General features: G+C 57.5%; 1 protein-coding gene across 3 annotated transcripts; it reads left to right on the top strand.

Moving 5' to 3' along the window:
- Positions 1 to 216: 216 nt before the first annotated feature.
- On the top strand, positions 217 to 13,549 carry GRAMD2A (GRAM domain containing 2A). 3 transcript variants are annotated; one of them, XM_075505574.1, is made up of 13 exons: positions 217 to 287; positions 992 to 1,334; positions 3,973 to 4,086; positions 4,872 to 4,929; positions 6,427 to 6,499; positions 6,581 to 6,684; positions 7,464 to 7,562; positions 8,514 to 8,585; positions 9,708 to 9,770; positions 11,076 to 11,232; positions 11,581 to 11,680; positions 11,790 to 11,897; positions 12,404 to 13,548. In XM_075505574.1, exons 3-13 carry the CDS (start codon positions 3,983 to 3,985, stop codon positions 12,405 to 12,407), a joined length of 942 nt encoding a protein of 313 aa, XP_075361689.1. In that variant the 5' UTR covers positions 217 to 287; positions 992 to 1,334; positions 3,973 to 3,982; the 3' UTR covers positions 12,408 to 13,548. The 3 variants fall into 3 exon arrangements, with proteins under 3 accessions (XP_075361689.1, XP_075361687.1, XP_075361688.1); XM_075505572.1 differs by lacking the exon at positions 992 to 1,334 and having other exon boundaries at positions 220 to 287; positions 12,404 to 13,549; XM_075505573.1 differs by lacking the exons at positions 992 to 1,334; positions 12,404 to 13,548 and having other exon boundaries at positions 220 to 287; positions 11,790 to 11,901.
- Positions 13,550 to 14,681: the final 1,132 nt, after the last annotated feature.

The following is a 14,681-nucleotide window of genomic DNA, read 5'->3' as shown; positions in this document are numbered from 1 at the left end:
CTGAGACCCGCCCGGAGCTCCGGCCACGGCGGGGCCGAGCAAGGTGCCCGCGGCCCCTTTAAGAGGTGGGTTCTCGCTAGACTCCACCCCCTCCCGCCAGTGGGCGGGGCGCGGCGGCGGCCGAGAGGGGGGAGTTGAGGACGGCGGCGAGTGGCAGCTACCAATGGGGGCGCGCGGGGGGGGGCGTGGCGTGGCGGCGGGCGGCCAATAGGCGGGCGCCGGGGCGCTGCGAGGAGGTCGGGCGCGCGGGGGATGACGGCGCCGGGCAGCGCGGGGCTGCCGCGCAGGTAGGGGCGGGGGGCTCCGGAAGGGGGGGAGCTGCGGGGGTCCTGTGTCCCGGGTGGCGACCGGAGCCGTGGGGCGCGTCCCCGTTGCCGCTGGGGAGCCCAGTGCCAGTTCTCGGCCTGCCTCCGGCCGGCCGCCGGCGGCGGCATCGCGCTCTGAGGGGAGCGCGGAAATACTGAGGCTCCCCCTCACCCTACTGAGGGGACGAACTGGGACGGGGGGGGGTGTCGCCGCTGCCTGGCCCGGGAGCCGCCGGTTCTGCTTGGGGGGGGCTCCGAGCCCGGGCGGAGGGTGGGGACTGGCCGCCGGGGCTGCCCCGGCCGCTCCTCGCTGCGGCCCCCGGCGTGGCTCGGTGCTGGCTGGCGGCCGAGCTCTCCCGGCCCATCATAGCCCGCCCGGGGCCGCGAAGGGACCAAGGCCGGGCTCTCCCCGTGGCGTTGGGCTCTTAGAGCGGTGCCTAGTAAAGGCCAGTATCCTGGGTGCTGGGAGTGATCCTGGGACCTGCTGGGACCGAGGCCTTGGCTCTCACCCCGGCTGCCACCCGCCGGGTATAGGGCCCCGGGGACAGGCCATTCCCAGGGAGGGACCCCGGGGGGGCATCGAGGGAGGCCGCCCGCAGCCAGATCCCGGGGTGCAGGGACTTGGGGACACACACACGGCTCCGTCTGTCCCTCCTCTCCTTGACCTCCTGCCTCTCTCCTGACAGCGCCGCTCAGGACCGGCCGTTCCCCTCCAGCATCCTCGGCGGTGGCTCTGCTCCAGTAGCCAACACATGGGATTGAAATGACCTTGAAAGCTGGGAACAAGGGCAGCTCGCCGGATCCTGCCCGGGCTCGCTCGGGCCAAGGCAGCCCGGCTGCAAGTGCCTCCCTCTGGCTCTGATCCTTGGGGTTTTTTTTGGGGAGGTGAAATCCCTTGCTCACTCTCTCCTGCCTCCGCCGCGTGTTTCCCCCTCACTTGCGCCGGCAGCGGGGAAGGGATCCAGCGAAAATTAAATGCTGCCGGAGGGGCTCATGCAGGACCATTTCCAGGCTGGATCCCAGCACTGCGTAAGGGAAGGGAGATGCTGAGTTGCGGGGAGGGAGAAGCACTGGCCTTTGCCTGGCAAAGCCACAGCCCAGGAGGCGAGCTGGGGGTCTCAAGGAGCCTGCACGGGCAGAGCAGGGGGGTGTCAGCCCTGTTATGGTGGGCAGGGGCTCGGCAGGTTGCCAGCAATGTTTTCCCTTTGCCGGGGACTCCTGCGTCCACCCGCTGTGCCTCATCTCAGGGGCTCCGCGCTCCGACTGTTCTTGCGCCGCTTGTAGTTTGGGATGCTTGGGACAGTGGTTTTCCTGCAGGAACAGTTTCCTGCTTAAAAAAAAACCTCAAGGAGGGTGATGGTGTGAGCTGCTAGAAAGTGTTTTCTTCCCTGTGCTGGTGCTGGAAGCAGCTCTTGGCAGGGAGACTTCCCTGTCAGCTGTTCCTGGAGCCCAACCTTATCTTATCCTGTGCTCCCAAACCCCGGATCTCCATCCCTGCCGCATCTGGGAACTGGGATGGATTCAGATCTGGAGAGGGGGAGATGAGGCAGCTGCTGGGGACATCTCTGCTGGCACTGAGGATGCTCCTTGCAGCCCCCAGACCCTCCCTGGAGCAGCCTGGTGCCAGCACTGTGTCCAGGGACTGTCTGACCTGGGGACTTGTCCCTGGCGGTGACCATAAGAGGGAAAGAAAACTGGGACAGGACCATGCAGCCCTTCCAAGTGCTCTACAGCCTCTGGCTTTTCTTGTTTTAGGGGATTTCTGTGTGTTTGGTGACCTCATGGGGGTTTCTCAATGCCCTCACCTCAAGCAGGGGGTGTCTCTCCCCATCCCCTGCGCAGTGCCCCTTGGCATCAGCCCTCGTTAGGCCTAAATCCTTTCTCCTGGATTAAGTGGCGCAACCGCTTGGGGATTTAAGGGATGATGTGGGGGAAGCCAGAGCGAGCTTAGCTCTGGAGAGGGAGGCTCTGGAGCAGGTCGGAGCCCCTTTTCCAGCATGGGGGCAAGGGGGAGGAAGGCTCTGGTGCCTCCATGGTACGAGTTTTGGCTTCAGGGTAGCGTGGCCTCACTTGGCAGAGAGTGTTTGCAGCATGGGGCTGCCTGTCCCAAAGGCACAGGGTGTCCAAGGAATCAGGCAGGGAAAAAGCCTTTTGGTGCAATGCCAAGGGATGTTATTTTGGTGCTTCTTGTTGGTAGAGTCTCCCTTCCGTTCCAGACATGTCCTTTGACCTGAGCTTCTCCTAAAAATGCCCCACAGCCTCGGTGTGTTCATCCCGTCCCTGCAATGCTCAGGCTTTTGGGCCGTGTGGGCAGCTCATTCACTTTGCAAATGCAGGCTGCAGGAATCCAGGAGCTGGTTCCCAGCCTGGTCCTAACTGCATGGCACCGGTGACTTTGTTTTTTCTGCAGCCCCGTGTACGTACTGCATCTTGAGGGAGCATTGCCCGTGCCTCCGGCCGGGATTCAGCCCAGCTCCATCACATTGGGACAGTGTTTCGGTTGGGCCCTTGAGGCTGCGCGAACATGGGGGCTCATACAGCTTTGACTCTCAGGACGTTTGGGTGATGGGTGTTGTGGTGCAGCACCCCCGTCCTGGCTCTCCCTGAGTCCGTGAGGGATTATTTAGACGGGTTTCCCTTCGGACAGGCACCTCAGAGCGGGAGCAGGGTGTGTGTAGGGAAGCATGGGGCAGCGAAAGAGCCCCTCTCTTTATTTAGGAAGCAGTTTTGGGATGGCTTCTCTGCCTGGGCTCTGCTGCACCACTACGGCATTGTCCCTGCAGGCACCGGGATGCACTCCAGCTCCACACTTGTCCTGCCCACTGGCGCTCATCCTGCCCACTGCCATCCTGCCTGTCCCCCACCTGCTCTGGCATCACCCCCTGCCTGTTGAGCCAAGCTCTTTTCCCTTGAATAAATTCCTCTCTGTAGGTCCAGTGGCTGTTTGCTGGCTCTGCTATACTGCCAGAGCCTGTGGATCACTGCTCCGGCATCGATCCCCTGGGATCACACTCCGCTTTGGCTCTTGGTGCCAGAAGCACCGCTGCATGACAATCTCCGGTTGCAGTTTGCTGAGGGCGGAAGTGCCACCTTTCTGGCCTGCTGGGTGATAACCTTCCCTGCGTGGCGCTGGGAGCGTGTTTACTTTACCTGTCGCAGCCGATAAGTGCCTCTGATAAAACTCATGATAGTAAATAACGGGCTTTAACAAGAGGGGAGCAATTAAAGGAGGGAGGTGGTGCCTTCAGCATGGGCTCTGCCCTGGGAAGATGGTGTTTTGCTGACCCAGAGGAGCAGACCCTGGCCCTTGCTGGCTGAAATGTCCGTCACCCCAGGGAGTTTCATAGGCCTGCGATTTTTCCCATCCCAACCTCCATCTCTTGAGGAGGAGAGGCTCTGCTTTGGAGGGTGTTATCCGAGGCAGCGGGGAGGGAGCCGCCGCTCCTTAGCCACTTGGTTGCGAGCAGCAGGGAGTTCCTGGCAAGAAATGCCCTTTTTCTTCTTTGCGTGACTTGAGAAATCGCAGAAATATTCTTGCTGTCCTTGAGCGGCAGAGATACCAACGTCTCTGTGCGGGCAGGGTTTGAAGGGAATGGATTTACAGCTCTGAAACGCATCTCTCTGCTCTCTCCCTTCTCCTTGGGGGTTAATGGGCTTCTCCTTGCAGCACTAAACTGATGCATGAAAAAGCAGCTTCCCTGAAGAGCCCCGAGCCCATGCACAGCCGTGAGAAACTGGAGGCATCGCACAAGGAGAAGAGTTTGGATTCCCTCGACGGCAGGTGAGGGGCAGCATCACCACAGGGTCCTGGGGTCTGCAGTCGAGTATTTGCTCTTTTTCCTCCTGTTTCCACCTCCTGCAGCATCCCTGCTGCCTCCAAGCTGCCAGGTGCAGCCTGCCAGCTGGGAGTTGGCACAGGGGGTCCCCTCTTTGTTTTCACCCTCAAATATTTGGTCTATAAAAGCAAGGAGGGGAGAGGAGTTTGGGGAAGGGGACCGGTATTCCCACTGCTGAGGCTGTTGGGAGGATTTCACTGTCTCTGTGGTTTCTCCCTTCATCTGCCTGTGTGATGGATGTGGATGGATGCCCCCATGCACAGCCAAATCTGAGTCCATCCTCCTGGCTGGGCACGTTCCCAAATTTTTTTTTCTCCCAGTTTGTGCTTTCCCTGGGGAAACCTTGACCCAGCCAAAGCTGCCCATCACCAGCTCCTAACCTGTCCCAGGCTGCTGCTGGGGGCAGCTCTAGGCACCTTCCCCCAGTGCCGGCATGCGTTTTGGGTACAGGCACCCCAGTGCTGGTGCCTCCACCATGGCACAGACCGGCTCGCCATCAGCCTGATGCCAGATGGATCAGCCTTGTCCTGCAGCCATTATTTAACCTCAGTGATGTCACTGCATGCCTGATGCTACGATAAATCGCCTAGACACCCAAAACTTGGCTTCCTGGGGGTCTCTCTTTGGTCCTCTACGTTATGCCGTGTCTCTTCTTGCAGCACACGTGTTTTTGGGAGCTGGTAAGAGACCTGGGGCTCTTCACTTACCTGATTATTATTTTTCCTTCCAGCCTCCACCTGAATGAAGCCCTGAAGGATGAAGACATCAAGAAATGCCACCGGGAAGTGGTAAATCTTCGGCTTCATGAGTGAATGGGCTGGTTTGTTGTAGCCTGACCCTGGCTGTTTGCCACGGAGGAACCCACCTGGGGTCTCAAATGTGGGCTGTGGGAGCCAGAGGCGAAGCTGCAGCGGCTCCTGGTGTATGGCAGAGGGTCCTGCCTGCATTTTCAGGGGAGCCGATGAAGGTTTCATGTGGCCTGTGATCTGCCTTGCAAACACTTGCAGGATTTTCCATCCACAGCAAAGGAGAAAGTGGAAGTCTTGACTGCAAGCAGCTCAGTTGCTGTCCGTTTGAACCTTTTTGGTTGTTCAAATAGTGCCCGATGTAGAGCTTTTTGGTCTGTCTACAAACAAGAGATGCTCTGGAAGAGGAAGGAGTGGAGGGAGGAGGCATTTTGCCTTTCCCCGTGAAAAAGATTGAGGAGAAAAACATTTTGCTGATTATTCAGAGGCATCTGGGAGGGTTACTAGATGGCAACAGGTTTATGCTGGGGCCAGGGGGTGTTTCTTGACCTGCAGGTCAAGACAGCCCAGGGGTGGCTCAGAGGTGATGCCACAGTCCCCTCTGTGTCCACCCCGTATCCCCCTGTGTCCCCCTGAAACGCTTCCACCGGCACCCGCCACTATCGTGGCGTCTCTCCGGGGAGTGTCTAAGCCGACCCCAGGTGATGCAAGTGCCTTGATCCTCTTATGGCCCAGCTCATTTGGTGACAAGGTGTGCGGAGTAAAGGTGACCTTGTCACCGCAGGGAGGAGGACTCTGCCTGCGGTGCTTCCTGCAAACCAGCCTTGCTTCCCCGGGGCCCTTCGAGCTGTGCTGGATCTCTCTGCATCCTGGCAAAGCACCTTGTCCCTTGGATTTCAGGTGGCAGCCGTCACTGCCACGGGGACAGCCGCATCCCCAGGGAGCACCCTGAGGTCTGGGACACTGCCTCCTCTAGCTCAGGGGCACAAATCTGTCCGTGCTGCCTTACAGGACTTATTGAGCGGATTTAATGCAAAGCATTGAACTGCTTTGGAGCCTTTAACTTATATACAGAATTATTTAAGGGCGAACCTGCTGAGCCTCTTGCCGCGGCTGCCGGCAGGCTTTGAAGAGGCACCAGGAATATAAATAGCTGGATGGCGCGGCGCGATGGGTGCAAAGCAAGTGTTGTCACTGTGTCCTGAATAAGGGAAGAGCTTGAGGAGGAGGAGAGAAACCGCTGGGCAAAATAAATTGCCTGTGGATGAGTCTAGGGGAAAACGGGCTCCCTGCAGAGCCTCAGACACCTCCTTAGATATTAGGGGAAATGTTTATTTGGGAGGATGGCACAGCATTTGCTGGGTGCTGGATCATCCGAGCCTCCTCTAGCCCTTTGGCTTCGCCGTCCCCAGCCTGGTGGGACCCTGCTGCGCCGGTCCCGGGTGCGGGGAGAGGGAGATGTTTTTGCAGGAGGCTGGTTTTTTTTGGTTCTCCTTATCAGCGAGGTCACCGGATAACTTTGCTCTGCTTAATTTTCAGGCCGCTAGCAAGTACAACTCCCAGTACCACAAGCTGTTCAAGGACATCCCGACGGAGGAGAGTGTGCTGAAAGGTGGGTGGCATGGCGAGGGACGGGTACGGGGGCGGCAGGATCTGGCACACAGTCTGCCATGCCCCTCTCTCTGCCTTGCAGTTTGTTCCTGCGCCCTCCAGAGAGACATCCTCATCCAGGGAAGGCTTTACATCTCCCCCAACTGGCTCTGCTTCTACGCAAACCTTTTTGGGAAGGACATCAAGGTAACATGGGGGCCAGCCCACCCCGGTCCTGTAGGGCTTGTAGCCCAGCCCACTTATCCCTTCCCACACCCAAATACCACCAAAATTGCTGTCAGAAGCCTCTGATGCAAAGAGGAGCATGGCTGTGCCTCCCCCTCCAATCACCTGCAGCATCTGCCTGGGGAAACCAAATATTGGTTTGGTTTAAAATTCCCTGATGCAAAACCTCCTACAAGCTGCAATGGCATTTGAAAGAAGATCAAAGGTTTCTGGGGGGGAGATTTGAATCTCTCTTGGCTTTTCTTCTTGATTTACAATCTGATGTTTCCCTGTTAGTCTTGTGGCTGACAGGGATCTTGGGGAGAGACAACTTCCTTTAAAATTGGGCTGAAGAACTGAATTATTTATATCAGCTGCTTTAAACAAATATCTAATGGAAGTACGGGGTTTCAGTGAAGTTATCCTGCCATAAATTACATCCTGTCTTATTTTTAACCCTCCCTGGGCTTGCAGGAGGGCTCTTGTGATGGGTTTTAGATGGGAGACTCACTGGATGATACTTTCCCCATCTCCTTGCTGTTTTGATTGAGTAGAGACCACCTCTGAGCTGAGATTAACACAGGCAGATGCCATGACCTTTAAGAAAAACCAAGCTGTCTCTGGGAAATGCCCAGTCCCCGCATCGACACTCTGCTTGGGGCATAATTACAATGCATGTTAAATCTTTGTCTTGTGAAAGAAACTCCCTGCGCTCGCACCGTGCCCATCCCTGCCTGTCCCTGTGTCTTTTTGCCCTCCAGGTTGTGATCCCGGTGGTCTCCGTACAGCTGATAAAAAAGCATAAGACGGCTCGGCTGCTGCCCAATGGCTTGGCCATCACCACCACTGCCAGCAGAAAGGTAATGCCAGCCCTTTGAGCATTGGTACCTGGCCTCGCCACAGCTGGGGGTTGCCCTGGTCTGAGTTGGCTGTGATTTTACAGCAGGGAATGAAGTGATTCCCATCCTCGGCTGAAAGCGCGGGCCAGTTGGGAAGCGAGCGCTACTCTCTGTGTTGGCAGCCAGCCAGGGCAAACACCATGGCTTTGCTTTTGTTTCTGAATTTCACTTTGTTTCTGGGCAAAGCAAAGCCCAAGTGAAACTCGACCAAGCCTGACAAATCCCTGCCAGGCTCAAATAAAACCTTTAAACTCCTTAAACGCAAGCAGGGGAGGGGTTTGGGCCAGCATTCAACCCGAGATGGTGGAAAACTTGGTTAAGGGGATGAATTTCCTGGTTTTAAATCATGTTGGGTGTTGTCGGCTGCAGTGAGCTGATGTAGTCCTGCTCAGTGCGTCTGAGTCCTTGCCTGCCTGCGTGCTGCTTGTGGCAGCGTGTGCTGCCCATCCCCTCCCGGGGAGGAGGTTATACCTGCAGGATTTTAGCAGGGGGTGGGGGACAAGGCACAATTCGGGTGTTCAAAGTGATCTGGTTGCAAGGCTGCCCTGCACATCGCATGGGCTCCGTGTTGGGCAAGGCGAGCACTGCCCCATGTCCCCTCTTGCTGATCTGTGGGGATATTTTTGGTCGCTCCCGGCCCCGTTTGCTGCTGCATCCCTCTGGACTGAGTGTGGGAGGCCCCATGGGGACAGCAGCCAAGCAAAACCGGCCCCAGAAAAATCAGGTCCAGGTTTCAGCAGGCTGCAAAAATAGCAGCAGGGAAACTCTGTGGGGAGATGCTTGCGGGGGGGACATGGCTCACGAAGGAGGGGAGATTCAAGGGCAGAATGTCTCTGCCTGTCCCCTGCCTGTGGGGAACTGGACTCAGGATGGGGGGAATCTCTCCCGGCAGCTTCTCTCTTTCTCTTGCAGTACATCTTCGTGTCCCTCATCTCCCGCGACAGCGTCTACGATGTCCTGAGGAGAGTCTGCACGCACCTGCAGGTACCCTCCACCCTGTGTCTGACGCATTTCAATAGCCACAAGCTCCCTTTGGGCTGCGTCTTGGGGAGCAAAGCTCCTTGCCATCACCACAAAGGCTTTGGACTGCTCCCAAAGCCCTCCCTGGTGCCCTGCCACCTCTTCTTGGCATCCTTGCTCTGCAGCAAGGGAAGGGAAGAGGGGCAGGAGCCTGCTGAGAACGCCAGCACTTCATGACACTGCTGCATCCCCACCGCCCAATGCAGGGGGCTGTCCCGCTGTCCCCGTTTTGTAGTTCAAAATGATGGTGGCTGTTTCTTGAGTATGTTCCTGAGCATCCCGGCAGGGCAGAGCCCGTCCCCAGGTGTTGCATAGGCATCCTGTTCCCGTGAGCCGCTGGTGGCCTTTTCTGGGTCACAGATGACAGAGGCAGAGCCTGGAGTTTCTGTTCTCTCCCAGGGCGTGTATATGAACTCTTTATAATCTGGTAGTAATACTAGTTCTGCCACTCCATGCATCGTTGCCTTTTCCCCGGATCTAAAGTTTAAGGGAAGGAAAAATGGTACAAAGTTTAAAAAAAAATAAAAAAAAAAATTTTTTTTTAATTAAGCCTGAAGGGGGAAGAAATCCATCAGCCCTCGAGCTGGAGAGGAGGGTTGTGGGCACCTCCTCTTCTCCCTGCCTTTGAAGCACATGGGAAGTGGTGCTGGAGCCCTTCCCTGCCTGGAAGGGTGGCTGCTGGGTATGCTGGGGAGGCAATTTGGGTGACTCAGCCCCATCGCTGAACTGAGGAATTTATTCTTTGAAATGTGCCTTGTTCTGCCCAGATATTCCCTTTTTCCCCCCTGATGGTTTATCCCCTGCACCGGGAGCTGAGACCGGTGCAGGAGCCCTTGCAGGAGCCCTTGCAGGAGCCCTCGGCTCAGCCACCACCTTGTAGGGTTTTTGGCAGCAGGGAGCAGTGATGCAGTGCCCTGTCCTCTGCCGGGTGCTTTTCTTCATCCCCAAAATCCCTGCGCTTGCAAATTTTAAGCAGCTGCTCTTCATAGACTCACCAGAAAGGTCAAAATTCAATTTTCTGGCTTACGTTGAAGCAGGGAGAGGTGGTGCCCCAGCTGATAACGCGTGTTTCTTTCTCCCCTCCAGGTTTCGAGTAAGAAGAGCTTGAGTTTGAAGGAGCTGACAGAGGAGCCCGACGCCGTATCGCTGGTGAGGGTCAGGGCAGCTCTGGAGAGGGAAGGACCCCCATGAACTTTCATTATGGGCAGGAGAGCATCTGCCTGGCCCCCTTGGTGGGTTTAACTCCTTCCCAGCATGCTGAAGTTCGGCCAGCAGCAACTTGCAGGGTGCAGTCAGTCCTCTCCCCTCGCTGCAAGAAAGGTCACATGAGGATATGGCCGTTGTCTTCATAACTCGTCCTCCGGGATCCTTGTACCCCAGTTTGGCAAGAAATGGCCAGGTCAGGAGGACAATTTGGACAGCATGTGGCTAAGCACAAGCTGGTGACCTGTCTGGTTAGTCTTGGGTGTCAGTTTATAGACTGAAAAACTTCGGAGTGATGTGCAAAATGCTGCTGCTCCACTCCAGCTGGCTGGTGCTGTTTGCAGCTGTGAACATGGATAACAGGCTAGAAACGTGGTTGAATTATCCAAAAATCTGTGGGATGAGTGGGATGGCTTGTAGCCAGGAGGCTGGAGAGGGAAAAGGCTGCTGAATCGTGGTGTGACCAAAGGAGCATGAGGGGCTGCATCCTGCTGCCTTTGGAGCATGGCAGGGCTCGGCTCTGCTCACAGTGGCTGCATCCCCAGACAGCAGGATGTGTCCTCCATGAAATGTGGATGGCCCATCCCTGTATCTGCTCAGTCATGAAGCCGTTGATGCTGCGGCTGTGCCGGGCTGTATGGGACACTGAGCAGGGTGTCCTCCATGGGCTGGTGGCCCTTTGCATCAGGCTGGGTGCAGGAGGTGACAAGTGGGATGTCCCCCGTGGGCTGGTGGCATCCCAGGGGTTGAAGGTGCTTTTTAAGGAGTGAATCGGGAATGATCCAGGCTGGAAGCATCTTCCGGTGCTTCCGAGGGAGGTAGCCCTTCAGCAGCTCCAGCCCCGGGGACTCTCCAGCGGGGGAATCCCTCTCCGTGCTCACTGCTGCCTCACTTGATTCAGTGCCTTTCCAGGGCACTGGGACCGGGATGCTGAGCCATGGGGCAGGCAAGGGGTTCTTGGAGGACGATGGGTGACCACGCTGAGCTTCAAGCCATGGGGTGAAGGAAGCAGCAATCGGTATTTGGGGCAGGCGTGGGGTGTGTGGGCAGGTCCTTCCTATGGCAGTTGTCCCCACGGGGCTGTCGTGGAGGACTAGTTCCTCCTTAGGATGATGTTTTGGATGTGCTGGTGCTCGATGGAGATGCCATAAGGTTCGAGTCCAAATCTGGCCCCACCACATCCTCGGTGCTGCCAGTTTCATGGAAGAAACCGCTGCCTGTGGCATGGCTCACCTGGGGCTGTTCCCGCAGGAGGTGATCGTCCCTGAGGGCAAGTGGAGGAAGGTGTCACCCGCTTCGCTGTCACTGTCACTGCCAGATGCCAACTACCAGTGCATCCACCGGACCTCCGTCAGCAGCCTGAGCGCCAAGGAGAGCTCCTTCACCTCTGAGGAGCCCCTGGTTTCAGGTGAGGGCTGTGTCTGACCTGGGGAGGTGGGTTTGTGCCCTGCCCCACACACGTTGCTGGGCGTAAACCTCCATAAATACATGTTCATCCATCCTCCGCTGTCATGGCGGGGATTTCTGCCTTGGAGATGAGCAGCGTTGAGGCTGGGAGTCGGTGATGGGGTCTAGGGGATGGGATAGGCTGTCCTGCCTGTGGGGTCTGAGCCCTTGGTGTGCCCCTGTAATGCCTGTGCAGGTAGCGTTAGCCCATGGAGGAGGAATATTTGATGCTTGAAGGCTCCCAGCTGTTGGAGGAGCACAAGCATCTGCCCAGCGTCGCTGTGCTGCTGACTCTGGGCTTGCGTTTCAGAAAGCGCAGTAAACACTGAGGAGGAGCTGGAGGTGGAGCAGAGCTGTGTGGCGGAGCTGAGACCTTCCGACTACCAGCTCCTGAAGATCTTCATCGTGCTGTAAGTGTGCTGAGGATGGCTGCAGCGTGGGGTAGATGGGGGGCTACGCCAGGAATGTCCGTCTCAACCACTGGCCACTGAGTGCTTGTGCTTGTTCCTCTGCTCCCAGCATCTGCCTCCTGGTCGTGTCCTCCTCATACCTGGCATTTCGCATCTTCCGTCTGGAGCAGCAGCTCTGCTCTTTGAACCGGGACTACCTCTCCCGTGGGCACAGGAGGTGAGGGACCCATGGGGACACTTCGGGGCCGGTGGGTCACACTGCGAGTGGAGGACCTGAGGGATGTGGTGCAAAGAGCAACGGCTCTGTGGCATGTCCCAGGGATGCTTTGTCCCTTATCCTGTGCCTGCTGTTGGGATGGCCTAGGCCAGGTCCCAAAGTGCCATCCCCATGCAGTAGATGATCCTATCAACTGCTGCTTTGAGCGACTGGGGAAAGCTCTGCTTTCCCTGAGACTTTCAGCCCTTGGGAAAAGGTTTCCTTGCAGGTTTGGGGCTGGTTCCCCACTTGTAGGAAGCACCAGGGCATCTTGGTGGAGCTGGGCTGCGCCCTGGGGCTAACACGACTGCGAGCATCAGCAAGGGATGGACAGGAGTGGGTTCCCTTGTGTTGGGGACATTGGAGGGGGGGGTCTCCCTCCTCGTGCCCATGGGGCCTGAGCACTGGGCTGGGGTATGGTGCCTCCGCAGCTGCTCGCCCTGTCTTACCCTGCTCTCTGCTTGCAGGTGACCGTTACCCCCAGCACTGGCTGAGGACAGATGCTGAGATGGTGGCACCCTGCATATGGATCCCGGTGCTGCATCCTCCTGGCCATGGCTGTTGCACATGGCCTGGCTTTCCCTTGGCTGGTAAAATGGGACCAAGTATCTTCTCTCTTTCTACTGGCACCCGCTCCCAGCAGGACCGCACGGCCAGCTCACGGCCACCAGTGCCAACTCCCTGTGCCACTGGAAACCAGTTTTCTCCCTGGGATGCTGCTGTGCCGTAGCACCGGATGATGGCTCAGGGCTGCCGAGCAGTTGGACCTTCCCTTAGGACTTGCTGCTAAAATGGGTGCCTGTTTTTATTCCAGACTTGGGTTTTTCTTGTTAAAAGATGACCTTAGGTTCCCAAGGTCCTCCCAGGAACCCCAAAAAATGTGGATGAGTTGCTGCTGCTGCTCTGGGTGAAGCCTGGGCAGCAGCTCTGGGCTGAACCCACCTGTTTGTCCCCCTCTTGGTACCCCCGGGGCCACAGCTCGAGGAATGACCCCACCCTGGGGGTCTGTGGGGATGGGGAGAAAGGGGCCACCAGCCCTGTGGGGCGTCATCTATCCCAGCACCCAAGGGTGGGGGTACAATCCAGGGCCCACCCAGCTCTGCTGGGCTCCATACCAGCCCCCAGCCCTTCTCTGCTGGAGCACCAGAGCATCTCGGGGTGCGTGTGTGTGTGTGTGTCCCTGCAAAGCACTTTAGGGTCCCCCCAGATCAGGCGTCCTTGCCAGGGACCACACCTGGGAACAGTGCTGGACCAGGGCTTCGTTAGCCCCGCTTGCCTCTTTAAGACGTCCCGAAAGGAGCCTGCAGCTGGCACTGGTGAACGTCCCAGATGGCAATGTGTCTGTGCCCTGGTTTGTGTTAACCTTGTCACCGCGTGGAGCTGTGCAGCAGGATTTATCCTGCAGCCTCCTCTGGGAACGCACTGGGGTGGCAGGTAATACCTGTGTGATTTATTTTGGGTTTCTTTCCTATTTTTTGGGAACTACAAGTGCTGATGGGGCCAAATCCTCACGCCCTGGGGAAGAGCTCGCTGCTCACTCCACGCTCAGAATGACTTTTAAATTAAAATAAATAAACCCAGGATTTTCTAGCACACCCCTGTCTGCTGCCAGCGTCCTTGCAGTGGTGCCGGGCTGCGAGCCTCAAAATGGAGTACCCCAGAATCTGGGCTGTCCCAGTGCCCCTTTGTTGGCCACGTCCTCAGGACGTTGATTACATGGGGATAGCCCTGTGCTCTCGTCGGCTTGGGGATGGGTGGCATTACCTTGTTCTCCCTTTTGGACAGTGCTGGTGGACCTGGGGCTGTGTGGCCCCTAGTGTCACACCCCGTAGGGCAGGACAGGAGGGATGCTGCATGGTCCAGCGCTGCTGGGATGCTGGTGGGTGCTCAGCATCGTTTCTCCAGCACTGTGTCACCCTGGCCACGCCGGGGGACACACCAGGCTGACGGTGCAGCCCTGACTGGGGCAGGGGGGAGAGGCGTGGCTTTTGGGGGACACCCAGGGCCAGCGATGCTGCTGGCGTAGGGTACAGGGAGGTTTTTTCACTAGATGGCAGCAGAGACTCTGGGATGTGACTCTCAAGCTGGTGGCAGGGCTACCCTGGGGACAGTGGATGCCTGGGGAGGGCGCTGAGCGGCAGCCCCATCCTGCTGGGGTGGGCAGGGTGAGTGGTCCTCCTCCTCCTCCTCCTTCTCCTTCTCCCTGAGCATCCGCAACCCAAATCCACCCCCGCCAGCCTGGCCCGTGCAACAAAATGCATGAAAATGGCCCAGCTTGAAAGCCACAGCGGAGGTGGCTTGGCTAAGTGGGGACCAGGGTGGTGTCACCTCATTTTTTTTTCAGGAGATTTAGCACCCTGGGGTGCCGGGATGGGTCTGTGGTTTGGCCATGTTTCTGGCCAAACTATTGAAACTGCTTCTTCAAAGCCCCGGCATTATGGGGCTGTCGGAGCCTTTGATTTTGTGGGTGACCTGGTGGATGAAAGGTACTGTCCTGCTGCTGCCCCATCCCCGCCAGGGACTTGTCCAGCTCGTTTTGCCGGTGCAGCTGCTGAAATGGGTTTGGAGGGTTTGGGGTTGTTTTTTTCTAAAAACTAGTTGGTACTCAGTGGGTTCAACCTTAAAGTGGGGCTTGTGGTCCTGAAAATGAGGTTTAGAGGTTTAGGATTGGGGTTTTTTTTTTTTGTCTCGTGTGCCCAGCCTGGTGTTTTTTGGGTGCTCTGCAGCACCCAATACAAAGCAGGT

Source organism: Mycteria americana, chromosome 6 (assembly GCF_035582795.1).
Source record: "Mycteria americana isolate JAX WOST 10 ecotype Jacksonville Zoo and Gardens chromosome 6, USCA_MyAme_1.0, whole genome shotgun sequence".
Classification (NCBI taxonomy): domain Eukaryota; kingdom Metazoa; phylum Chordata; class Aves; order Ciconiiformes; family Ciconiidae; genus Mycteria; species Mycteria americana.
The sequence above is the reverse complement of the archived record's forward strand: the minus strand, read 5'-3'. Positions and strand labels throughout refer to the sequence as shown.